Source organism: Glycine soja, chromosome 11 (genome assembly GCF_004193775.1).
Source record: "Glycine soja cultivar W05 chromosome 11, ASM419377v2, whole genome shotgun sequence".
In the NCBI taxonomy this organism is placed as follows: Eukaryota; Viridiplantae; Streptophyta; class Magnoliopsida; order Fabales; family Fabaceae; genus Glycine; species Glycine soja.
The window spans coordinates 48304267-48328528 of record NC_041012.1 but is presented as its reverse complement, the minus strand read 5'-3'; the positions used below and the strand labels follow the sequence as shown (position 1 = coordinate 48328528).

Here is a 24262-nt window from a genome sequence, read left to right as displayed (position 1 = left end):
ATAAATTAAAAGCAAACGGCGATCACATCCTACTAAGATTTCTTTGAGCAGCCGGACTTAGAGCTGTTTGGATTAAAATTTGCAAAAACAACTCAAATCTTACTTCAATAAAACTGAGTTTCTGGGCAAATTTTCATATGCAAATATACTTTTGAGACTAACCAAACATGTTAGTAAAATGAGTTTTCTCTCCAAATTGAGTTTGGAGCTCCCCTGCCGACAAACCAATCATAGCCTTAATAAAATCAGAATAGGAGGAGCTGGGGAGAGGGGAATGTTAGGGGTAGTAGGGTAATTTTATGATTTTTTAAAGTTGGGGGTGGGCTTAGCAATTCCCTCCAATCTCCTTTATTTTTGCCCATGATTTAGCCCATAACAGGGACTATAGTCTATGGATGGGTTTAATTAATCACTGTTTCGGGTGAGATATGAAATAAGGGCAGATGTCAATACTTCATTTTAGGGTGATGAGATTAAGTTTACTTTCAAGTTTGAAGTGACAGGGATTTCATGCTTTTAAATAAAACGATAGAATCTAGTTTGTGTATAGGATTAAAATTGTAGCTTTTAATTTTAATTTTAATTTGAGTTTAATTTTATATACTATAACCAATCAGAAATCATATTAAGAATGAATTTTAAAATAATTATTATAAAATTTAATAAAATTATCACCTGATATTTTCTAATTTATTAATAATATAAAAATCATTTACATTATCAGAGTATATCTTACTTTCTCTATTAATTTTATTAATATTATTTTAGAATTATATAGTATGGATAATAACAGAATAAGTAATATGATAATTATGGTGTCAATGATAATATCAATGAAAGAATAAAAAATTAAAAATAATTAATTATGTTATAGTTTCATAAAATTGAATTGCATCATTGTTATTCTCATTTTAAAAAAAACTTTTAAACTTAATAATTAAAATTTTATTAATATTATTTTAGAATCATATAGTATGGATAATAACAGAATAAATAATACGATAATTATGATGTCAATGATAATATCAATAAAAGAATAAGAAATTAAAAATAATTAATTATGTTATAGTTTCATAAAATTGAATTGCATCATTGTTATTCTCATTTTAAAAAGACTTTTAAACTTAATAATTAAAATTCTGAAATCTAATCTTAGTTTTTTTATATATAAATTACATGTATTCTCCACTAACAAGTCAAGCAAGTATTTACAGATTAAAATACATGATAATAATAAAAAATATCAACTTATAACAATAGTTTTTTACAACTACAATTTTTATTTTTTCTTTTTAAATATTCAAATCTTGGGCGACGAATGTGGCTTTGATATCTTAATTCTTAAACTCTATATCCCTAGCCGTAACAGATATATAACAATGAAAATAAACATGCATAAATAAATAATACTTATATCACTGAACACGTAGTTGCGGTGAGAAAACAGTCACGTGGATGCTAGAAATTTATAACTGGTCCCAAACCTAGTTTGTCAAGAGCTGGAGTATCAAGATTGATCACTAAGCATCAATTATTAATTTATTACTGCAGATTTCCCTTTTTAAACAAAGTTGTAATTTTTTTTCATGGACTTGCATATTAAGCAAGAGATCATATTATTTTTTCTACGAGTCAACCCACTAATTTTTTCTTATATCATTATAAATTTCAGTAGTTGATATAATATAAATTTATCTTCAATTAAAGAAAGTATGTCCTTTATTATACATTTTTTTCTTTTAATACCTGTATGTTATTATTTAATATTTATTAAATTATTTGTATATATTTGAATAAATTTAAATTATTAATCTTAAGCAAGAGATCATTATTTTAAAATTAATTATTATCTCAAACTTTTTAAGCAATTATCTCAAATTTTCACGATTATGATTAGTTGATTTGGATTTTATATTTATCCAATTTAGTTTGTCAATATTTAGTATTATAGTAATGGTGTTAATTTTAGGTATTTTACTTTAGATAAATAATCACTTTTATCCATAATTTTAGGTATCATGAGGAAATTATACATTTAAAAACAAAATGGTTATTTACCCTTTATTTTATGTTGGCTATGTGTAGGCCATTTGTTGGTTCTAATATACGCGAAATTTAATTACGTAATGATAACACTTCACATATATATCAGATAATCATAAAATTTTAGATAATTGAAAAAATCATAGTATATTTATTTCTTAAGTTTAATAAGCATGCAGACACTTAGTGTGACTTTTAGATTCTTATTACAAAAATTAATATATTTTTCATACACAATGATTTATATTATTTTTTAGGGATACTAGTTTGTACTATTTCTTGAATACAAATAATATATTTTTAGGACATTATTCATGAGATTAAGATTATGTTTGGGAAAATATTTCAGTTAGTTTTTATTTTTTTTATTAGCTGAAAAATTCATTTGAAAATATTTTTTAATAGTTTTTATCATTTTATGAAATATTACTTGAAGAAGTATTTTTTAAAACACTAATTTTTAATTTCTATTTTTTATATTTTCTTCTATTTTTATTCTTGATATATTTATCAAATTTTTTGCTTATTCTTTTTAAATAAATCATAATTATATTGTTTTTTAATTATTTTATATTTTTTAACTACTTTAATAATTAATTTTATCAAATATTTATAATTTAATAAAATAATTTTTCAGCTTTAACTACCAACTTTTAGCTCCTAACTAATTTTTAACTTTTGAGAGTTAACTTTTCAATTTTCAACTAATTTTATCCTATAAAATCTAAGTAAAATTTGTAAAGTAAATAATGTGAATATTTTCTATTAAATTAAAGGTGTTATGAAGATTTTTTCAATAACAAAAAATTGTCAAAAAGATGTGAAAAGCAGAATTCTCAACTGTCAAAAAGGGCTAATGATTAAATGCATAATTGCCTCCGTCGATTGTTTGCTTCTGTTTCCAGGAAGGTGAAGACCACATGTGCCTCGACGACAGTGGCAAACATTTCTTTCAGATCAAGGAGAACAGGACAAAAAGCCTAAAAGATTTTTAAAGAAAAAGTTTAATCTTTTTCCTTCTTTTTTCTCATGAATATAATTTAATCTGTAAAAAAAATTATAGAGCTTGATCAACTAATTTAGGTACCTTTGCCTCGGGCTACCACAGCAACTATCCAACTACAATCAATTTGCTTAAGATGTAAACAGCATTGAATAAATGGTTCGTTTTTCAACCAGAAAGAATTCGGCATGAATGCCAAAATTTGGTGGTAAGTTAACAACTTACCTAACCTCTTTTTTCTGCTATTCGGCTAATTAAAGTAATCTATTATTAATTAATATTGTGATATTAAAAACTAGTTATAAAGAAAACCTAATTCAGTTAATTAATTAAATAAAATATGTAAATATTATAAATCTTTTGATAACCTATTTAATTCTTACATATTAAAAACTAGTTCCTCCTTGAGGGAGCTTTCAATCAAATTATACATCGAGTAAAATAAAACATTAAATAACTAAGATTAACAAACACCGACATCCCAAAAAAACAAAATGTTGTCTAGTTTAGGAATGAGGTTAAAATTGAGAAGTAAGAAATCCGAGTGAGATGGTGTTACTACAAACTACATGTGTTTAGATAATTCAGAGAAAGAAGAAAGAAACATGGAAGCCAACTGTGGTTTGTGTGGGCCCGTGGTCCCCACAAAACATGAAGAAAGGTGTGCGACTTTCTTGTCCATTGGCACGTCTCTTGGGGCCCAATTTTGAATTGTGTAAGAGTAAAGAACCAGCACCGACAAGTTCAATTTTGTCGCCACTCTACAAGCCAACTATGCATATTATGATCATCATCACTCGTTTAAGGTGAATTTAGTTGTTAGAAATAAATATTTTTTTTAAAAATATATAAATGTATTTACTTTTCAAAAAAATTTATTTTAAAATTATTTTTTAAGGGTTAATAATAAATATTATATTATTTACTCAAGATTTATTTAACAAAAAAATTATGTTTAATTCTAATTGTATATAAAATTTTCTTCAACTAACATAATCATAATTTATATATAAGATTAATTTGATTCAATGAATTGAAACACACACACCTTGAACCAAAAAAATATTATATTATTTGCTCAGGGTCATCGCGGCTTCCCACCTTTTCAGACTGCCACCGACTCATCTCATACGAAAAATGTTTAAATGAACAAGTCCAACATGATCATATATAACTAATAATATTTCAACATAACAAGCAACTCATCCCATAACTACTCACACAAGTTCTACAAGAATATTTATTTATTTTCTTTTATTATATATTTATATCTAATGGAGTGAAATTAAAGCACCATCTGATACTTTCCACAGAAGAAAAGGATCGTAGACTAATTAATACAAAGACCCAAAAAGAACAAAAGAAAAAAGGTAAGCGGGAGGTGGATACAGCAATAGCAGGATGACAAAGGGATCAATTCGAAAAAGCCAAATGTGGAAAGAGTGTTTTTTTTTTTCCTTTTTATAATTGCAGTCACTGTTGCCTCACGTTTAGACAAATCTTTTTTTTTTTTTGTTCAAAAGTAGTAACACTGTAGAGCTTTTAAACAATGTTTACACAACTCTTATGTACAAAACCATCCCACAAAAGGAAGAACTACCTACACAATCTTCTATGCCAAATTAGCAATTACTTTAGCACTTGCATCCCAACTAAATACACTTGCCTAGAGCACCACCCGCATTTCCTTTTCAACTCACGCAGGTGTTTACCTATTTCTTTGCTTTGTATATGATTTGATTTGATTCCCTCGTTCGTGTAAGATCCCAAGTCTCTCAATTTGAGAGTTCCAGGTATGCATATAGGATGTGGGCTGTTCGTGCCTCTTCAAACTATACACCACCATCAACCTACAGTCACAGCAACAGCAAGCAAAATATCATCTCACACCATAAATCTCTTCACAGACCTTTTCCACCTGCTAGAAAAAAATTTGATGGAACAAAGTTATCTCAACTGCAGCAGAATCAGACAAAGAAATCTAACCACGACAGTATCGACAAGTCTTTGTATTTTGTGCATAAGAAACCAAACTAATAAAAAAATCCAATGATATAAATAAATCCAACACACAGGCAGATGGGAAATGCAACTTTAGATTAGGCTCGCCCACGTATGCATCTATTAAAGTCAAGGTTTCACCAAAAACAGAATATAAAGCACCTACTAGTCTTTTTTATTTTTGATAAATAAAAGTTTATGCAAGGTTCCAGAGACCCGCCAGGAATAAAAGAATCGGAGAACATTTATAAAGATACTTACATATTACCTGCCAAGTTCAAGTTTTTACATTGACAATGAGATTTGAACTCGCATTCATATGGAATAAGAGTACTATCCTTACTAAAAGGACCTACTAGTATAGCACCATGATTTTGACATTCAGAATACAAGATGTCATGAACCTTTTTTTCACATCACAAAGCAAGGCATGAACACCGCAAATGCCAAAAGCAAATACTCTTCATAAACAGAGAGAGAATCTCATTCCCTACAAAGCACTAATGCACCTACACACACATATTTTGCTTAAAAAGCAACTTGAGGAGGTCCCTCCAAATTTCACTACCGTGTCCATCAATCTAAAACTCGCTTTCATTCCACCGTCTTTGGATTACAATTGCATCTAACTGAATGCACTACTCGCATAGCTTTTTTGCTTATGCATTGAAATGATTAAATTTTCCGTTCAACTATCCAAAGACACTCTATAGTCCGTGTTTAGATTTCAGTCAAGAGACACCAAAATTACTTTTATTCTCAAACCGACAAATCCTTCTTAATTTTGTGCTAATTCTGAATGGTGCACTATAAACTCAACTCGTAAATGTACATTCTCAACTTTAAACCCCAAGAAACATTCTGATATTGCAAACAAAAGAAAAGCATCAAAACCAGATTCTAACATATAATAAAGCTGAAAATGGAAACCTCCACTCTCCATCCAATCAGACAAGTGCAAATCCACATCAACAAAGATCCAAACCCTTTTGACCATCCTACCATCTCTGACTCACACAATCACCAACTCACTTTCTGTATCTATTGCTAACTAACTGCTAACCCTAATAAATCACAACAAATTAAAATAAAATATAACAAAATAAACGACAACATACCATGTTTTCACTTACAATTTGAATTTCAATCCCTGAAGATGACCGATTTAGCAATGCGCATCAAGGGCTCCAAGCAATCCGGGGTGAATTTCCTGGCGAAGAGGTAAGACTCGGAATGATTGGACTTCCGGAGCCGGAGAATGAGTTCCGGCGAGATTTCCGTCGGCCGGTAAGTGTAAGGATGGCCGTTGACGGTGCCGGTCCAGTTAACACTCGTGAGCGTGTATTTGGTGCATCCATCAGGATCCGCCATGGACAACAGGGTAGGAAAATAATGCTCCTCGGGGTAACACTCATCGTCACGGTAACACGGGATCTTGAATTTCCTCCAAAGTGTCCTGTCCTTAACGACGACGAGCGCGTGGCGGCGCGTGAGCGTGAAGAACTGAGAGCCCACGCGGAAATCTTCGAAGGGGATCTCCGGCATCATGGCGTAGCGTCCGCGGGAGGAGTAGCGCCTCCAGAGCTTGGGCGCGTGGGAGAGGATCTCGACGAAGGATTTGTATTTGAGGCGGAGGCCGAAGCGGGACGAGGATTCGGGGTTTTCGGAATCGAAGGTTGGGGAGAGGAAGAGGGAGTTGTAGGTGTATTTGAAGGAGTGGAGAGGGATGCAGTGCTGGGAGAGGAGGGCGAAGTAGGCGTTGGAAGGGTCGTCGAGGAGAGCGGAGGCGAGGAGGCGGCGAGTGGCGGAGATAAGGGTAGGGGAGGAGCGGAAGGTGGGTTTGGAGGAGATGAATTTGTTACGGAAAAGAGGGGAAAGAGGGAGAGTGAGGTTGAAGGAGGGGTCAGAGTGGATGTAAATGTTGAAGAGGTGGGAAGGGGAGGAAGAGAAGAAGAGGTCCCATAAGGGGGAGAAGTGGAGATCGGTGTTGGTGAGGAAGAGGAAGGCGATTTTGAGAGAGGGGTTTTTGGAGGAGAGGTGGAAGAATTTGGAAGGGTTGGAATGGGAATTGCTGGAATGGGAAATGGCGCGGTTGAAGAGGTTGATGTCATCGAGTTCGTCGGAGGGGGAGATGGGGGGGAAGGAATGGGGCTTTGGAGGGAGGATCCGTGGGGCAAGGAAGAAGAGGATTGGGAGGGAGAGAAGGAGAGAGAAGGTTAACACGAATGGGCTTGAGAACATTGAGTTTCCTGGGGAATGGAAAGCCTACAGGAGAAATTAAAAACCAAAGCAACTAACACATAAATGCACTTTTATTTACCTAGACTACCCCTACCAAGTACTAATTACCAAACTATTCCTCAACGATAACAGTAACAATGCTACGCTAACTGCCCACCTTAAGATTCTATTTCTAGAAAATTGAATTATCATCTATAAAAAAGATCATTTCTACCTTCTCAATGAGCGCGTTAGACATTTTAATTTTTCTATTAATTAAAAAATTTATTTATATAACTGTTTGATAAATAATCTTTTTTTTGAATTACGATCTACTCATAAAAGATCATGATAAATATGATTTTAAATTAATATTTGTATCGTACATAATAATTTTCTTATGATTAAATAATAAAATTATTTACCTATCAATACATTTAAATTATAATGTCAAATTATGAAAGGACCTAAATAACATTATTTAATAAATTTAACTGTGTAATTTAACATCATTATACAAAAAAATATTAATTTCTATGAATTATGCTGCAATAATATCAAATTTAAATGAATAGAAATTAATAAAAGATAGCAAAATGCCGTGACTATGCCGAAGATAGATCAGGAAACCCCACCGCTGGATCTGATTTTATTTAAAAATAAAAAACACAGCGGACGTCACCTGCTTTGCTGGATCTGCTTTTCATAATGACTGCTGGGATTTTATTCTAAACAATTTTAACCCAAATTTCAGGCATTATTTGTTTGTATATCCTTAACAATTGGTAATATAGTACTAAAATCAGAGTGAAAGTGTACAGAAAATAAGGCATAACCAATTATGATCAAATAATCAAATCTACGCAGAAGCATGTATGTGTTGGTGAAATATGCTCACTAAAGAACAGCTGGCAACAATATAACGCGACATAAGGCAATCACACTGAAAGGTGTACATAAATGCATCATGCTATCACATAACTGACATTCTGACCACAACAAGCATTGCATTGCATAAATAAAAGCAAACTTGTATCAACCAGGCAAATCTTATTCCTATCACAACCCAAGCCAATCTCAAAACTGTAAAACCACATTCATCGTCTTCAACTCTTCATGGACTATGTACAATACAAAGCCCTCACCGCTTCACATTATATGCACAGAACGACAAATGCCCATATATCAACAGAGAAGAGAGTGATTTCCCTTATTTGAGATTCTCGAAAATACATATCCTTGTGTTTATGTTCGCATCCTTTCTTCCATTCAGCTACTTTGTATTCTCCTCCCTTCTTCCATTGAGCTTAGGTTTATCCCTAGTAGACTTTTGCGTGCTTAGCGTCCCTTTCACATTAGTAATGCTAACAGGGTGTTTGACTATTTGAGATCCAGCACCAGCCCCTGCTTAACAGAGATAAGAAATAATATTTAGCAAAGACTAGTTCTATCCTAACTTAATCCAGCCAACTGGACTTTCAAATTGCTTATTATGCTTTCATTAACACAAGAATTTTAGAAATAAAGATGTTACATAAAATAAAATTTCTAATCAAAATTACAAATTAATTTCTTGCACGGTGCACGAAACATTAGTGATCTCATTCTATACAACTCGGTGATGTTATTACTGAGAGTAACATTTTAGAATGGATAGCTCAACCCTTGGGGAATAATACAACTCAATTGTCTTCTACGGTGTTGGCCAACATTGCAAATTAGAAAATGCTGAAATTTAGGAAAACTTCTCTATAACATTTCCAAACGAATCAACATGGCATGCAGTTATTTTAGAAACCTTTTAAGGTTTAGGGTCCTCTACAATGCTGCCCTACCTCTGTAAATGAGTGAATGCACCTAGCTACACTTGAACTTCAGTTCTAAATCTCAAACTCAAGATGGCTGAAGTGGAATGCAATAATTGGGTTAGTCTATCTATATTATAGTTCACCTGATAATTGTTACAACTTCCTGAAGCAGCTGTCAGACCCCCAGTGTTCAGGAAACAATAAAATGAACATAAAGAGAATACTCACTATTGTTAGGCAGAGATAATCGTTTTTTGGCCTGCTTATCTGCCTGTGATGTTCTCTCCTTTGGATTACTAAGAGATCTTGACCCAATTCTAGGTTTTGAGTTAAATTCTCCAACAGTATTTTCAGCATTTGCCTTAGAAGTCGGCTTAACAGGATGTGTGTTTGATGATTCTGGCAAACCTGCAGGCATACTAGATGAAGAATCACAGCCATCAGAAATAGTGGGACCAGTTCCTTGACTTGTCAGGTTTGGATGAGTGTTTGATGAGAATGGTTTCTTGTAAGCAGAGCTCAACTGAGGTGGGGTTTCATTTTTATCATCCTTAGTTCCATCTTCATGTACTGTTACTCCATCCTTCATATTTATGTCAACAAAGCGGTTCTCCCAAGGACGGACAGCCATCCACCTTTCCAACCAATTCCAACCCCAGCTGTTTTTATCCGGTTCAAATCCACCAGAGGAAACAGGCTGCTGTCTTGATCCTGCCTGCCACTGCCAAGGGGAAAATTTGAAAAATCTTACACCAAGCCTGTGAACCAAAATGATGTATCAAAGGAAAATGGACACTATAATGCAAAGCTGCTGACCAAAGTTCCAAGTTCTGTTTACTTTTAGAGGTTCACTAACACTTGACAACATCATTAAGTATCGTAATGTTAGTATGTTACACTATCTATGCATAACTCATTCCAAGTTACAAAACTAAGCGGCTTGATTGAATAATGTTTGAATTGGCCCAGTATTTTTCTTTTTGAGAAAAAACAATTCCAAATTTATTACTCTTTTCTATAATTATATAAAAACTTGTGTTTAAGATGGACTATTCGTCCATTCCAAACTTTAGATCGAATTTACAACACTTTAATATAATAGGATATAAAAAACAATTTCTTATGTTTCCTAATGGAGAATGTCTTGAAGGCAATGAGACCCTCCTATGAATTAATGAAATTCCAAAGTTCAGATATTTCTTATTATGCAGGTTGCAGAAAAATTTAACTAATGTATAATACTCACTGCACACATAATTAAACAATATGCTATAGTAAACTCACCTGATGAGATAGAGCATATGCCATGGCTCTCTCACGTTTTGCTGCAGCCTCCTGTCTCTTCAATAATTTAGCCTGAATTTCTTCAACAGATCCTACACTATCACACCATCCTTCCTGTATATATGAATTTTAAAATTAAAAAAAAAATTGAGTTATTAATCATCATTATTAAGTTACAAGGTCCCTCAAACAGATAATTTGATAAGACTGCAATTTGATTACATTATATCATACCAAGCACTATAGCATTTTTACCCTAGTCCAAGTTCTCTGTTTCTTATCCTGGTACACCCATCAGAAATGTCTCAAAGAAATTAAACCAGCACATGACATTCAACTGTTAAAGGCACATAGTTTATACCAGTGTTAGTTTAGTATCCTGCTTAATTGTTAGTTTAGTACATTTTCCTTCTGATAATTATCTATGCATAAATTAATAAATAAGAAACAGGGCAAGCATGTAGTCACAGTAAAGTGAAACTAAATATAGAATATGACAGATTGCCGAGAAAATGCCAACAAACAATTGGATCCAAAAGACTAAATTAAGCTGAAATTTATTGCAACTAGACCCAAGTAGCGAGAAGGAAAAACCTAGATTCTCTTTCATAAACTTAACAATCAAACAGCTTTCCACCAAGAAAAAAAAGACAATCAAACAGCTATCTCAAATTCATGCTCAATTTCTCAATACCCATCCTCCATGAAAATGGATTACAAGGAGATAATAGGGAAAGAGATGAAGATATTCCACAATTAAAAAAAGTAATGTTCCTTTAAGAACAGTACTCCTTAGTCCTTACTTCTATTTCTCGAACTCGAGCTTCATTTGCAAGGTTTTGCTGATGCTTCTGTTGTGATGCTTGAGTTTCCAATGCCATGCAAACACGCCTAGCTCGAACACGAGCTTGAACCCTCACTAAAGCTTGCATACAACGGAGTGTTATTGCGGCTTGTTTTCTCACTGCATGGCCTCTTACAAGGGCCTGAAGCCTTACCACACCTTTCAAAGCCCGTAGTGCTCTTCTGGCCTGATACATAAAACACAATTTTCCAGCTAGGTCAAAGTCGTTGGCAATGAAACTCCTGAAATTTTTTTATAATAATTCTCAAAACAAATACAAGAGTAAATAAAAGAATGAAAGACAGAAAAAAAAAGACCAAAAAATAGATCTGAAGAGTATCTTAAAGAAAAATCAATTAAATTACAGAAACATGACATCCTAGAGGTAGATAAATCACTTTTGTCAACCACTACTACAATACCTGATTCTTGAATGCCAAAAATAATTTTAGAGAAAAAGATAGACTCCTGAAGTATAAAAAAGGGGGAATAACAGAAGCAAATGACATCACATAAGCACTGCCTACAGTCACATTGAAAAAATATATACATAACAATTATTTAGATAATTTTTTTAATAATAGATTTCAATTCAGCTCATGCAAATTAAGCCAAATTTAATACGGAATTTACCAGAAATCCTCTAAATGCTGTTTGAATGTGTATTGCAGCCCATTCCTCCCTCATTTGTTGATTATGTGCAGCATCATGTGCTTGTGAAGAAGAAGATGAATAGTGGGCATCAAGGTTTGCATGGCCATTAACATCTTCAACAGGTGTAGTAGCATCATTATCCAATTCGTTTGGAAGTTTACCATTATTAAATTCGACATCATGCCTTCTCTGATGATGAAACTTGCCAACCTTCTCACCATTGAAAAGTTTGAAAACACGCGAAATTAATTCTTGATATGTAATGTGTAGTATTTTATAAAGGAGTGGAACTAGAAGATGTGAAGAACTTCTTTGGGATAAGAGAAAACCTTGAGTGGCCTCTCTCATATGCTAAAAACACTACCAACTTGGGTGGCTCTTGTTAGATTTCATCTTTAAACCAATTGGTGTTACATTGCCCAATAGCCAATAGGTATTTAAACCACACCTCAGTAATTAAGGCTAGCAATGTGAGACTTTCCAACAACTCTTTGATATGCTAAGGCATTAACAATTGAGGGAATGTGATATACCCCCTTAAAACCAATTGGAATTAAGTGAAGTTGCCCAACAGGTATTTAAATTGCACCCCAGTATGAGGCAAGCAATGTGAGACTTTCTAACGACTTTCTCATGCAACAGCATTAACGTTAATTTGCCATCAGGTTTGGGGGATGCAATATACCCCCTTAAATCTATATTCAATAGTGGATCTGGTTTTAAATTTTACCAAATTCAGTTTATATAGTTTCCAAGAGGAAAATTCGTTGAGCACATGGTAGAATTGAAATGATCAATAACAAACTACTTAACTAAAGTGAACCAAGCTCTAACATTTGAAGAATCAAAACAACTCCACTAAATGTCCCGAGTATGACACTCACAAATGCACAAGAAAACCATTAATCTTTTCCCTCTTGAGTTGAAACACAAGCAACAAAACTCTTTTGTTTTTCTTTTGGGGTAGTGTGGGTAGAAATAACTACATGATGATACAGAACCTTAGTTAAAAGCACCATAGGTGATGATTATTTTTGCCAACATAACATGAAAATAAATACTGAAACTCAGGAATATGAGTATGAAGTGTTATGAGAGAGAGACTCACATTTCCATCCTTCTCTGGCTTTTCTGATTTCTTTAGACCAACCAATGCTTTAATCCACTTCCCAGAGACACCCATAGTCAATGAAAATTTATTTCAATATAGCATAAACCTGACATGGAATTATATGGCAAAGTCAATGCAAAAGTAGTTGATTATACACAATCTTAACTAGCCTATGAGCTATGGGAACAAAAATGACAAAGCAAGCACAAAGTATCAAAGTGAGCAAGCTTAACTGAGGAAATCTATTTAAAAATGACAACCTAGTCAAATTTGTCACAGTAATATGCCTTCTTGTGACCTTTATAGTCTATATCCATTATGATTGGTCAAATTCCTAATAAGTTTATTTCCTAAATACTAGTAGTTCACTAGATTAGTTATTTAACTATAAGAACAGAATTTTCACTTCTAAGCAACCATAAGCAGCAGGGAAGTGAAGCACAAAATGAAGGGTCTCAAAATCTACCATAACACAGTTGCTACACATTACGTGGAAATGCACCTTTTGAAATGACTAGTTGTTTTAACTCTTTTATTTTTCTTTTTGGCTTTAAGTCTAAAACTACTTGACTTGATCAAGACATTGACCTCATAAAAAACAAAAGACCATTCGTACTATGAACAAGGGTAATATGTGGAATATAGAAGCCACATTTTGTGATATGAAGGATCACTAATCAGGCATAAATTGCAAATCAGAACACACATGACCAGCCAACTAACTATCACTAAGGTTTTTTTTCTTTCATTGTCATACGAAGGCCTGGGTACTCAAGTGTTACTAAGAAATCCAGATTGCATCATACTACAGTCAACAATAGGCGTATGCTAAATTTCCCAAAAATTGTACTCGTTAACGCGTTAATCCAAGTGACCAAGTCTGCTATACCAAGTCATCAAGTGTTAAGTGCTTTAAACACAAACACACAAAAAGTGAATAGAATTGCGTAACGACTTGGCAAAATGTCTTTTCAACTCATTGGAAAACTGAAAAGTACTTTCTATTTCTAAGCTTGAATTACTAGTACACTAAACCTGACGTAAAAACGAACATGAAAATCGAAAAAACGACAGATACTAGAAAGATCGGGATTTATATGGCAAGCAACGAAAATCAGATGGATAATGATAACCAACCAAAGACGTTGACAATTACCCTCCGTTAGAAATAACAGTGTTGACTCGGTTGCTTGAAAAATCAATTCACTTTTTTAGTTTGACATAAATGCGCGATAGATTAGGAAACTTCACAACAAATTCAATTTAATGGCCATTAAAACCTAGAATTCCAAGCAAGAGAAACGCAGATCCAGAAATCGTAGAGTTGAGGCACAATTCACCTGAAAGTCATAGCAAGAGAAATTGTCACTGAGCTAAAACTTCAGCATCGGCCACAAAAATGTAACGAACCGTCTGAGTCAATGCCGAGTTCTCATTCGCAAACTCGGAAGCTCTTCAGAAGATTTCCAAGTGAAGCTCGCCGCTCTAATAGATAACGAATGTGAGACGAGTCGGCAAAACTAAAACTAGAAAAATAAGTATGTGTAATGAGGAAATGAATGAATGTGGAATGAAATTTTAATATTTTAATAACTCTTTTAAAAGGTTATGTATGACAGAGAAAGAGAAATAGATATACTAATATTTTAATGATATTAAATAACTAATAGTATTTGGTTTAAAAACGACGAGAGGGGGGCACGAGGATGGAGCAAATGACATAGGACAGGTGTAGTCTAACGTGCGCCGAGACGGTAGCAGCACACGAAACGATGACGTGTTGCTGTCAATGCCTCAATGGAGTTATTCACGGGGACGTGTTGCCCCCACACCTCGCTTTGCTTGGTTAATTAATCACATTATCACATCATTGCATTAAAGCAACTGCAGGTGGTTTTAGTTTGAAAAGCTACTGTCAAAAAAGAAAATTTGAAAAACTTAGTGCGGTTAAAAATAATTACAAATACAGAACTTGCAATGGGATGCATGTGTGTTGGGAGTTAAATACTTGGATTGCCTAAACCAATGAGCATATTAACTTTAACTGTTAAGAATTAAATCTGATGCATGTGTGAGTAATAATGAGGTGTTAAGTTCCAGCATAAAATGTTAAGAGTTAAATATGTTGCATGTGTGACTAATAATGAGATTTTAAGTTCTAACTTTATAGGCTAAATCAATATTTGAGTTGTGAGGAGACACTGAGGATCTTTGAAGCCATTTTTAAGGTTATTTCAAGGAAAAACGATACCCCGTCCAATTAAAGGGTGCATTCATACATTTGGAGCTGTAATGTTTATTTAGTAGCTAACGGAAATATATATATATATTTGTGGTTTCGAAACAAAAACTAACACTTGTCGATGAAAATAAAAAAGATACACGCATTTTTTTCGATATAAAATGGGAAACACAACTATAGAGAAATAAAACGATTAAAAGCTATACTAGGAAAATCTTCCACGATGATCATGCGTAAAGGAGACGGGATGACAAAAACAATGGTCAAGTTAACATCCCCTTGGTGTCCCATATTGGCCAAGAAATCCGCAACTCGAAAACATGTGTCAAAGATACCTCCCAGTCATACCGAGTTATCATATATCTTGGATCAGAGGTTAAACGTGCTACATGAATTGGATTAGAGGCTCAACGTGCTTTGAGTTCGAGCAGTCAAAGTTGGTGATCAGTTGGATGACACACATTTTTTTTAATTTTTTTTTTGTAATGACACAATTATTTTGATTGTAAAGGCTTTTGAAAAAGATAATTGATGTGAAATTATTATATATTTTCTATTTTAATAAATATATTTTTTATAAATTTGTATATTTTATTATACTAGATTTCTATTTTATTTTTATACTTTTTGGCCGTTTCATTTATTCTTGTAGGCTTCGCCATAATTGTAGTTTTTGTTAGACGTGGAATTCGCATGGCCAAGCTCTGTCTAGTAAAATGATAATGTTTTAGAGTATTGAACATTGAGAACCCTACATTAGACACTGGATATCAAGTTAAATATTATTAAGTTAGGGAGTAAATTTTTAGAATCCTTTGTTACTTTTTTAGTTTCACTACTATGAAAATAAATTTTCTAGAGCATTTTGGGACACAGGGACTTTCGAAAGGGACTAAATACAAGTAATTAAATTACTTCATTTTTAACTCTATGCCACACTCTCCGTTCTCTTTTATAAAAAAATAAAATAAATGTTTTTTTTGTCAAATATAAGTAATTATTAACTACTCTTCTTTCATTTAATGAGACTTTCTTTTAAATATCATTTAATTTCAATTTTGTGAAAATATAAGTAAATTTTAATTACTGTCTCTGATATACTAGATAGCTGATAAAGGATATTCAAAATCCCATCTCTTTGATTTGTTCTATTTGATCGAATGCTCTGGTGCAAAATTTGTATTTTGTATTTTGTTTGTCGATGAAAATAATGACACTATTAATTCAACAGTGTATACGAAATTAAGATAAGATAGAATGTTAAGCTAAGATAATAGATTGTCCACCAAAAGAACAAAAAGGTATGATATTAGATTTGACTCATCCATGCTAAAACAACAATTTAGAAATAAAGATAAATATTCCTTTAAAAAAACAAATTTAGATTATTAAACGAGATAAATGATTAATACTTGAGATTGAGATTTCTTAAAAAAAACACATGAGATTAAGATAAGACATGCGAGAAAGGAGATCAATAATCAATAATAATTCTTTAAAACTATCTTTTATAAATACAAGATTCCGTATATACATAAATATTTTTTTACAACATCAGTTCATTTAAATTCAAGGGTTAATTGTAAATTATATTCCACATATTGTATTATTTTATAAATTTTACCATTAAGTTTTATTTTATTAAAATTTTATCATTAAAATTTTTAATTTTTATGTATTTTATTAATATTGAAGAAAGATAGATGTATTTGACTTTTAATGTGTCAGCCGTAGTTATAATTTATATAGAATAATAACTTTTTATATTGATTGTAACCATAATTAATATAGAAAATTATCTTTGAACATCGATTATAACCAGGGGTATTTAAAAATTAGTTAACTAAAAAAAATGAATCGAATTGATTTCAAATTATTTTAACGGATTTGGTTAATCAAATTTATTTTGTAGAAATAATTTCACTGATCAATTTAATTTTATAAAATAATGTATTTTTTTTCTTGAATTAATTTGAAAAGAAAAGAACAATTTGATTTAAGCTCAGTTATAATTCAATTCAAACTAATTGTTTTGCAAGCCCCTAAAAAAATTTATATTAATTTGTTATCAATGTGATAACAAAAATCGAAAATTTAAATAATAAAATTTATGAAATATTAAAAGTTTTTATGGAAAAAAAGACTTAAGTGATAAAATTTGAGATTATGAAACTTTGATGATAAAATGTGTAAAAATAAGATTTAGATAGTAAAATTTATAAAATAATAAATGTTTAGTGATAAAATTTATAATTAAGTTTAAATTTATTTATTTTTTTTAAAAAAAACCAGGACCTGAAAAACGAGTAAATGAAATGGGACCAAAGGAGTGGGTTAGTGACAGGCAATGAGGCAGCCGTGGAAAACCAAGGAAGTCAAGTCTGGCGCCAAGAGGGCTAAAAAGACTAGTATAATTAAATTTATTAAGGAATAAAAACCTTCGCTTTTCGCTAAAGAAGGATCTAGAAGAAAAACCTAGATCCACCAAATCTTCAGATCCAACGGCCCACGCCTCGTCACAAACACTTGGCGAATAAAATTTCTAGACCCTTCCGCTGACCTAAGAATATTTTGAAGCTTGGATCGTGGCCGTCCAATGAATCAAGCACCATTGTGTATAAAAACACGCGAGACGAAGTATTAGTGAATCAGAATCACCTGGCTTGGCCTAGCGCTTAATCTCTCGCATTCCGTGGAGATCTAGTGCTTCTGCTGCAAGACCTCGCTGAAAATTAGGGTTTCGATTCGGAGGTAGACGAAGATGTTCGGAAGGGCACCGAAGAAAAGCGACAGCACCAGGTACTACGAAATCCTCGGCGTTTCCAAGAACGCTTCGCCGGATGACTTAAAGAAGGCTTACAAGAAAGCCGCCATTAAGAACCATCCTGACAAAGGCGGTGATCCCGAGAAGGTATTATCAATCGTTGATTTTCCTGAGAATGATGATGGTTGTAGTTTGAATTGTTATTTGATTGTGATTCATTAGTCAATTTGATTAATTTATGATTTGTTATATAGGGTTAGAAAAATTGAGGGAAAAGGAAAAAATATAGGCTTAGGGATCGTCTTTATTGGTTGATGTGTCTGCGTTGGGATTGGATTATAGTGTTTGATATTTTGTGGTGTTCATAATTTGTTTATCTTAGTAGTTTGTACTTTTGCATAGAGGTTTGTGTTATTGTTCGTGATGGATTTGTGTTCTTTTTGTTGGTGTAGTTTAAAGAGCTTGCTCAAGCCTATGAGGTTCTGAGTGACCCTGAGAAGCGCGAGATTTATGATACATATGGAGAAGATGCTCTTAAGGAAGGAATGGGTGGTGGTGGCGGTGGCCATGATCCATTTGATATCTTCAGTTCATTCTTTGGTGGAAGTCCGTTTGGGTCAGGTATTGTTTGTTTGTTTGTTTATTTGAAAATGATTTTCTTCAATTAATTGTGTATTTTGTCTTATGAGGAATTTTTACGTGTGTAAACAGGTGGTAGCAGTAGAGGACGGAGGCAGAGGCGGGGAGAAGATGTGGTTCATCCCCTGAAGGTCTCTCTGGAGGATCTTTACCTCGGAACTTCAAAGAAACTCTCTCTTTCACGAAACGTGTTGTGCTCAAAATGCAATGGGTGTGTGTTGCGCAATTAGGTTTTGTTTGAAGGGCATACTTGTTGATCCTTTTTGTTAATAGGGTTTTTGACATTGTTGATTTGTTGTATGTAATTGATTACTTACAGGAAGGGCTCAAAGTCTGGGGCTTCAATGACCTGTGCTGGTTGCCAGGGTACTGGTATGAAGGTGTCTATTAGGCACCTTGGTCCTTCTATGATTCAGCAAATGCAGCATCCTTGCAATGAGTGTAAGGGTACTGGAGAGACAATCAATGACAGAGACAGGTGCCAACAGTGCAAGGGAGAGAAGGTTGTTCAGGAGAAGAAAGTACTTGAAGTTGTTGTGGAGAAGGGAATGCAGAATGGACAGAAGATTACATTCCCTGGTGAAGCTGATGAAGCGGTATGTTGAGCTTTGATGCTGACACTGTACCAGATTATGGAAAACTAGACTGACTTTGAGCTATTTTTTGTTTTGTTTTGTTTTGTAGCCTGATACAGTCACAGGGGATATTGTCTTTGTCCTACAACAGAAGGAACACCCAAAGTTCAAACGAAAGGCAGATGACCTTTTTGTAGAACACACATTGTCTCTTACTGAGGCTCTATGTGGCTTCCAGTTTGTGCTGACTCACCTGGATAGCCGGCAGCTTCTGATCAAATCAAACCCTGGGGAGGTTGTTAAGCCTGGTATGTAAATGATTCACATATGGCTTAGTCACTGTGTTACTTTTGCTTGTTGATTGAATTGAAACTTGAATCTTATTAACTTTTAATGTTACTTGCAGAGTCATTCAAGGCAATAAATGATGAGGGAATGCCAAACTACCAGAGGCACTTCCTGAAGGGAAAGCTTTACATTCATTTCTCAGTGGAATTTCCTGATACCCTGAGTCTTGATCAGGTGAAGGCTTTGGAGGCTGTTCTGCCATCAAAGCCAACATCACAGTTGTCAGACATGGAGCTGGATGAGTGTGAGGAGACCACACTCCATGATGTGAACATGGAGGAAGAGACAAGGAGGAGGCAACAAGCTCAGCAGGAGGCATATGATGAGGATGAGGATATGCATGGTGGTGCTCAGAGAGTGCAGTGCGCTCAGCAGTAATGAGCCACAGGAGCGCTAGAGTAGACATGTGATGATCTCGGTCATGTTCTTTTTTAGCCGTTTGTGCGGGTCTAAACACATTTAGTGTTTGATATCAGACGATTTTAGCAACCAAACACTGTAGCATTATTGTCCAAGAAATTATTTCACAAGACATCCTAATACAATTTTTTTTCCTTCTGATGGCATTGGTGTTTCTTTCATTTTTTGTTTTGCAGGAAAAAAATAATTTTATCTGTTTTTAAATATAGTTTAATATGCGGTTTACTTATCATGGAATTAGATGATGAATAATATTCTTATTTATTATATTTTATTAAGGAATAGGGAAAATAGTGAGTTTAATTTAAATGGATCGATTCATATATGAGAAGTCTAATTTTATATTATTTTAAAGCATAAAATTTCTTAGCATAATTTTTATATATATTGGTAATGAATAAAGTTAAGCTTTGCGAGAGATTGAAGATTATAAATTTTTTAGGTTTTAACAAATGAAATAACTCCCTTTTTTTTTTTACCATTAAATGCGGGTTGTGGGAAAAGTTTATACAGGGTTCATCTTTATTGAAGAAGCAAAGGTCTTATAATCTGAGTAAATAATATGATTCTCGTAAATCTATATTGAATAATCTTAATATTTTTTTGATGAACTGGTTCTCGTAAATCTGTGTTAGTTTGTTAGGGACTATTGCTGTTTAGAACTTGAGATGAATAAGTATAAACTTTTGTGTTCATCTTCTTTATCCTTTATCTCTCTTTTATTATTTCATTTGTCATATTTAATAGGGAAGAAATAAGAATTTAACGTTATTAAATAGAAATTCTTTACAAGCAAGGTGTAAATCAATCCCTATGAATCACTTCTTTATATTGATCTGACAAATGTAAATCAAAACTGAAATACACCATGTTTCTAACATAATATCTTCTTCTAAAAATTATTGCTAAATATATAGTACTAGATGGTGTACAATATTTATCCCTCCCCATGTATAGAATAGTTAACCGTTCTATTAATCTCTTGACATAACATACATATATAAGTAACATAACACATTAATTTTTTATTTTTTTTTAATAATTTGACTGATGATCCAATCAACCTGAACTAAATTGAAGAGGAAAATTTATGTTCTTTATCTATTTGGATACCGGATCAATTCAAATGAATACTATTTAAGATAATTTTAAATTTTGTATATTGTGTGATTTTATAATTTTTTATATTATGCAATTTTAAAATTCTAATTTCTACGACTATTCACCAACTTTTTTTTTCTATTTTTCATAATTTTAATATGTAAACCGACCACCCATCCTCCATATTTATAAGTACACGTGATTCATCCGCATAATTTTGTTCCCTATCTTTTAAAAAACCATGGAGTTTCAGTTTCAGCCAAAGCTCAACCATCTTTTATGCTTATTCATCCTTATCCTTTCATCTGTCCACGCTCAAGCTACTAGCTTCAGATACTGCGGTACTTCCTCTCTCTCCTTTTTTCTTTGAAATTTTGTCCTGCAATTCTGATACTCTTAGCACATCACGCCCTCCATGATAAAATTCTGACTTTTTTTTGGGAGATTAAATTTTAATTGAAGTCAGTTTTTGTTGATTAATTCGGTTATGTAGTATAATGTATTGAAAGCAAATAGTACCCAATTACTTATGCATTCTCATGGAACTTTAGTAACTTTCTTGTGTATTTTATTTTCCACTTCAAATTTATTCAGCTGATGTAAACTATGCTGTGAAGGTATCTGGAATTCAAATTACTCCAGACCCTGTTGTGCGTTCTAGGCCTGCCACCTTTAAGATTTCAGCTGCCACTGGTAATCCCTCTCTTCTTTACCTTTATTTTTATTATGGATTTTTTTCTCCAATTTCGATTTTTCTTTCATGCGTATATCCGTGTGGTGATTACAGCAGGGACAAACGAAATTATACACACTTATCTTGTGTAGCATTTTAATATGTCATTTAATTATTTTTATAACCCATCAATTTAATCAGTTCTTGAAGTATTAATCCCTCTCCTAAATAGTCCTTAAAGTAATGAAATCATATAAATAGTTTTTAAAGTATTGAATATTCATTTATTTAGTTCATACATTGCTATATTTCACTAACGTCGATGGACTAGTTTGAAGGAATTTTTTTTAAAACTTAGGAGTTAGGAGACTATTTAGTATGATTTTTAATACTTGAGGAATTACTTGTATAATTTGTTTCCTTTAGAGACTATTTAGGAGAGGGTGATACTTTAGGGATGAAATTGACGTTTATTCTAATTATTTTTAGTTGATTGTGAATAGAATTGCTGCCTCTCTTTGATGCAGGTGAAACTATTTATGGAGGAAAGTGGCTAACTACAGTTGCATACTTCGGCTTTGTTGTCCACACAGAAATCCATGATTTTTGTGAGGAAATATCATGTCCTGTTGCTACTGGCAGTTTTGTGGCTTCTCACACCCAAAAATTGCCTGCATTTGCCCCACCGGTTAGTTTCAATTTACCAAATATAAGCTTAGTAATGAAGCCAATCTATAAACTTCACCCTATCATGAAACGAAGTCTCCTTTGACATCTATAAAGAGCCCCTTGACATATAAATGAATGTTAGCAAACACTTAATTTTCTGTAGAGCATTATATTTGAGAAAATATTCTGTATTCTTTAACAGCTACGCATGTTCTTTGCCTCAGCTCTTTTCCACATGCGCTAATCACTCTTTAGTGCAAAGTATGCTATGTTTCCTTACATGTATATGTGATTTGCTCTTTTCCACATGCGCTAATCACTCTTTAGTGCAAAATATGCTATGTTTCCTTACATGTATATGTGATTTACATCCTGTTGATATATTTAACATCTTGAGTTGTTTTTAAGCTTCTGAATCTTTTAGAATTTATGGAATTTCATGAAGAGCAATTCAGTTGGACTTGGCTTTTCATCAATTTTCTTAATTACTTGTTGTGGTGATGTAAACTATCCTGTACTCCTGTTTTTGTTTCAAGCATGCTTTTCTATGATATCAGTTTCATTGGGAGGTAAACATTTTCTATTTTTGAATTTGGAACAATATATTGCTGAGATGTGAGATCAATTCCTTGTCTTTAATGTTTACAGGGCACCTACACCGTGGAGATGACACTAAAAAATGAGAAGAACGAGCCATTAACTTGCATCTCCTTTAAATTCAAAATCGTTTTTGGATCTTTTGTGCCTGATATCTGAAGATGGCCATCGCTCCAACGGTAGAGGTTGCTACTTTGACATTGTTGTAAACAATATCTAGTAAAAAAAAGAAAAACACAATGACTTCAAGAAGCATGGTCATTATTGTAGAGTGTAGACCAACAAAAAAAATAAAATGAAGAAACACAGTTTTTCTTATGAGATATAAAGATGCATGGAATTAGAATTCCACCATTAGATTTCCCTCCTTTTTTAGAGTCGAAGGCAAACGATAAGGGTGGCCCAAACTACTGGCTTTCTGTTTAGAATCGAATTTGGTGAATTCTAAATACTTGAGCATGAGGTAGCTCTATCAACATTTGGAGGCATGCTAGTGATTTATAGAAATCTTTGATATGAATACTCGAATTTAATTTATTTTTACTAGATTAAGAAAAGGGTAAGGTTAAATTAATGTATGTTAAGTTTCAACCTTTAAAGATGATTCGGTTATTGTTGAGTAAATAATGGATCTAGGGAATCTTTACAAAACTGTTCTTTACTTGAACGAGTAGGTGTACATGTTTGTATTGACAAAGTAAATTTATTTGTTAACCTTATTTTGTATCTTCCATGTATGTTTTTTTTAAGAGAACCACAATTAAGGTATTTCATTAATAATCAAAACATGAATACAAGTGAAAATGATATCAAAAGTATGATTACAAGCATAGAATCTTGATGCTCTAGCTAAGGAATGAACAACATAATTGACTTGTCTCTCAGAAAAACAAACCCTAGAGTTTAAAAAATTAGAAAGCAAAGCTCTACATTTAGCTAATATGACATTGAAAGCCAAAATGCCCAATTAATTATTGCAACTATCAGCTACAATCTTGAGTCCGAGCTCCTGCGTCCACTTGAGAGCATGAGATGAAGCCCAGCCTTATGCTTCCGATGGTGCTGGAATTCCATTGAAGAGCATGGTCTTTGCTTGTATGAAGTTTTAATCACAATTAAGGTTCCACTGAACAGGAGGTGGGGGCTGCCAACAAATATAACTATTGTTATTACTGGCAGGACCAACGCAGAAACATCATTCGTCAAATGCCTTTTTAGGCGACCAGAATTTGTTAACAGATTTTCCAACGCAGGAAAATAACCTTG

The 24262-nt window shown here is 33.1% G+C and overlaps 4 protein-coding genes across 11 annotated transcripts; 2 read left to right on the top strand and 2 right to left on the bottom strand.

The window, feature by feature from the left end:
* Positions 1-4432: 4432 nt before the first annotated feature.
* LOC114376246 (glycosyltransferase BC10-like) lies at positions 4433-7359 on the bottom strand. Of its 6 annotated transcripts, none has more exons than XM_028334258.1 (2): positions 6166-7359; positions 4433-4967 (listed from the first exon to the last, which is right to left on the bottom strand). In XM_028334258.1, the coding sequence occupies exon 1, from the start codon at positions 7286-7288 to the stop codon at positions 6191-6193; it is 1098 nt and encodes a 365-aa protein (XP_028190059.1). In that variant the 5' UTR covers positions 7289-7359; the 3' UTR covers positions 4433-4967; positions 6166-6190. The 6 variants fall into 6 exon arrangements, with proteins under 6 accessions (XP_028190059.1, XP_028190060.1, XP_028190061.1 ...); XM_028334259.1 differs by having other exon boundaries at positions 4433-4896; XM_028334260.1 differs by having other exon boundaries at positions 4433-4896; positions 6181-7359.
* Positions 7360-8081: 722 nt separating this feature from the next.
* On the bottom strand, positions 8082-14569 carry LOC114376645 (protein IQ-DOMAIN 1-like). 3 transcript variants are annotated; one of them, XM_028334850.1, is made up of 7 exons: positions 14309-14569; positions 12966-13074; positions 11837-12067; positions 11163-11390; positions 10360-10473; positions 9304-9796; positions 8082-8671 (listed from the first exon to the last, which is right to left on the bottom strand). In XM_028334850.1, the coding sequence occupies exons 2-7, from the start codon at positions 13038-13040 to the stop codon at positions 8541-8543; spliced, it is 1272 nt and encodes a 423-aa protein (XP_028190651.1). In that variant the 5' UTR covers positions 13041-13074; positions 14309-14569; the 3' UTR covers positions 8082-8540. The 3 variants fall into 3 exon arrangements, with proteins under 3 accessions (XP_028190651.1, XP_028190650.1, XP_028190652.1); XM_028334849.1 differs by having other exon boundaries at positions 8082-8674; positions 14309-14538; XM_028334851.1 differs by lacking the exon at positions 11837-12067 and having other exon boundaries at positions 8082-8674; positions 14309-14538.
* Positions 14570-17845: 3276 nt separating this feature from the next.
* On the top strand, positions 17846-20102 carry LOC114375490 (dnaJ protein homolog). The gene is made up of 6 exons (XM_028333275.1): positions 17846-18121; positions 18427-18595; positions 18686-18824; positions 18933-19209; positions 19298-19496; positions 19595-20102. Exons 1-6 carry the CDS (start codon positions 17972-17974, stop codon positions 19912-19914), a joined length of 1254 nt encoding a protein of 417 aa, XP_028189076.1. The 5' UTR covers positions 17846-17971; the 3' UTR covers positions 19915-20102.
* A 1075-nt stretch (positions 20103-21177) lies between these two features.
* LOC114375491 (putative phosphatidylglycerol/phosphatidylinositol transfer protein DDB_G0282179) lies at positions 21178-23516 on the top strand. Its single transcript, XM_028333276.1, has 4 exons — positions 21178-21398; positions 21652-21750; positions 22258-22418; positions 23048-23516. Exons 1-4 carry the CDS (start codon positions 21299-21301, stop codon positions 23153-23155), a joined length of 468 nt encoding a protein of 155 aa, XP_028189077.1. The 5' UTR covers positions 21178-21298; the 3' UTR covers positions 23156-23516.
* Positions 23517-24262: the final 746 nt, after the last annotated feature.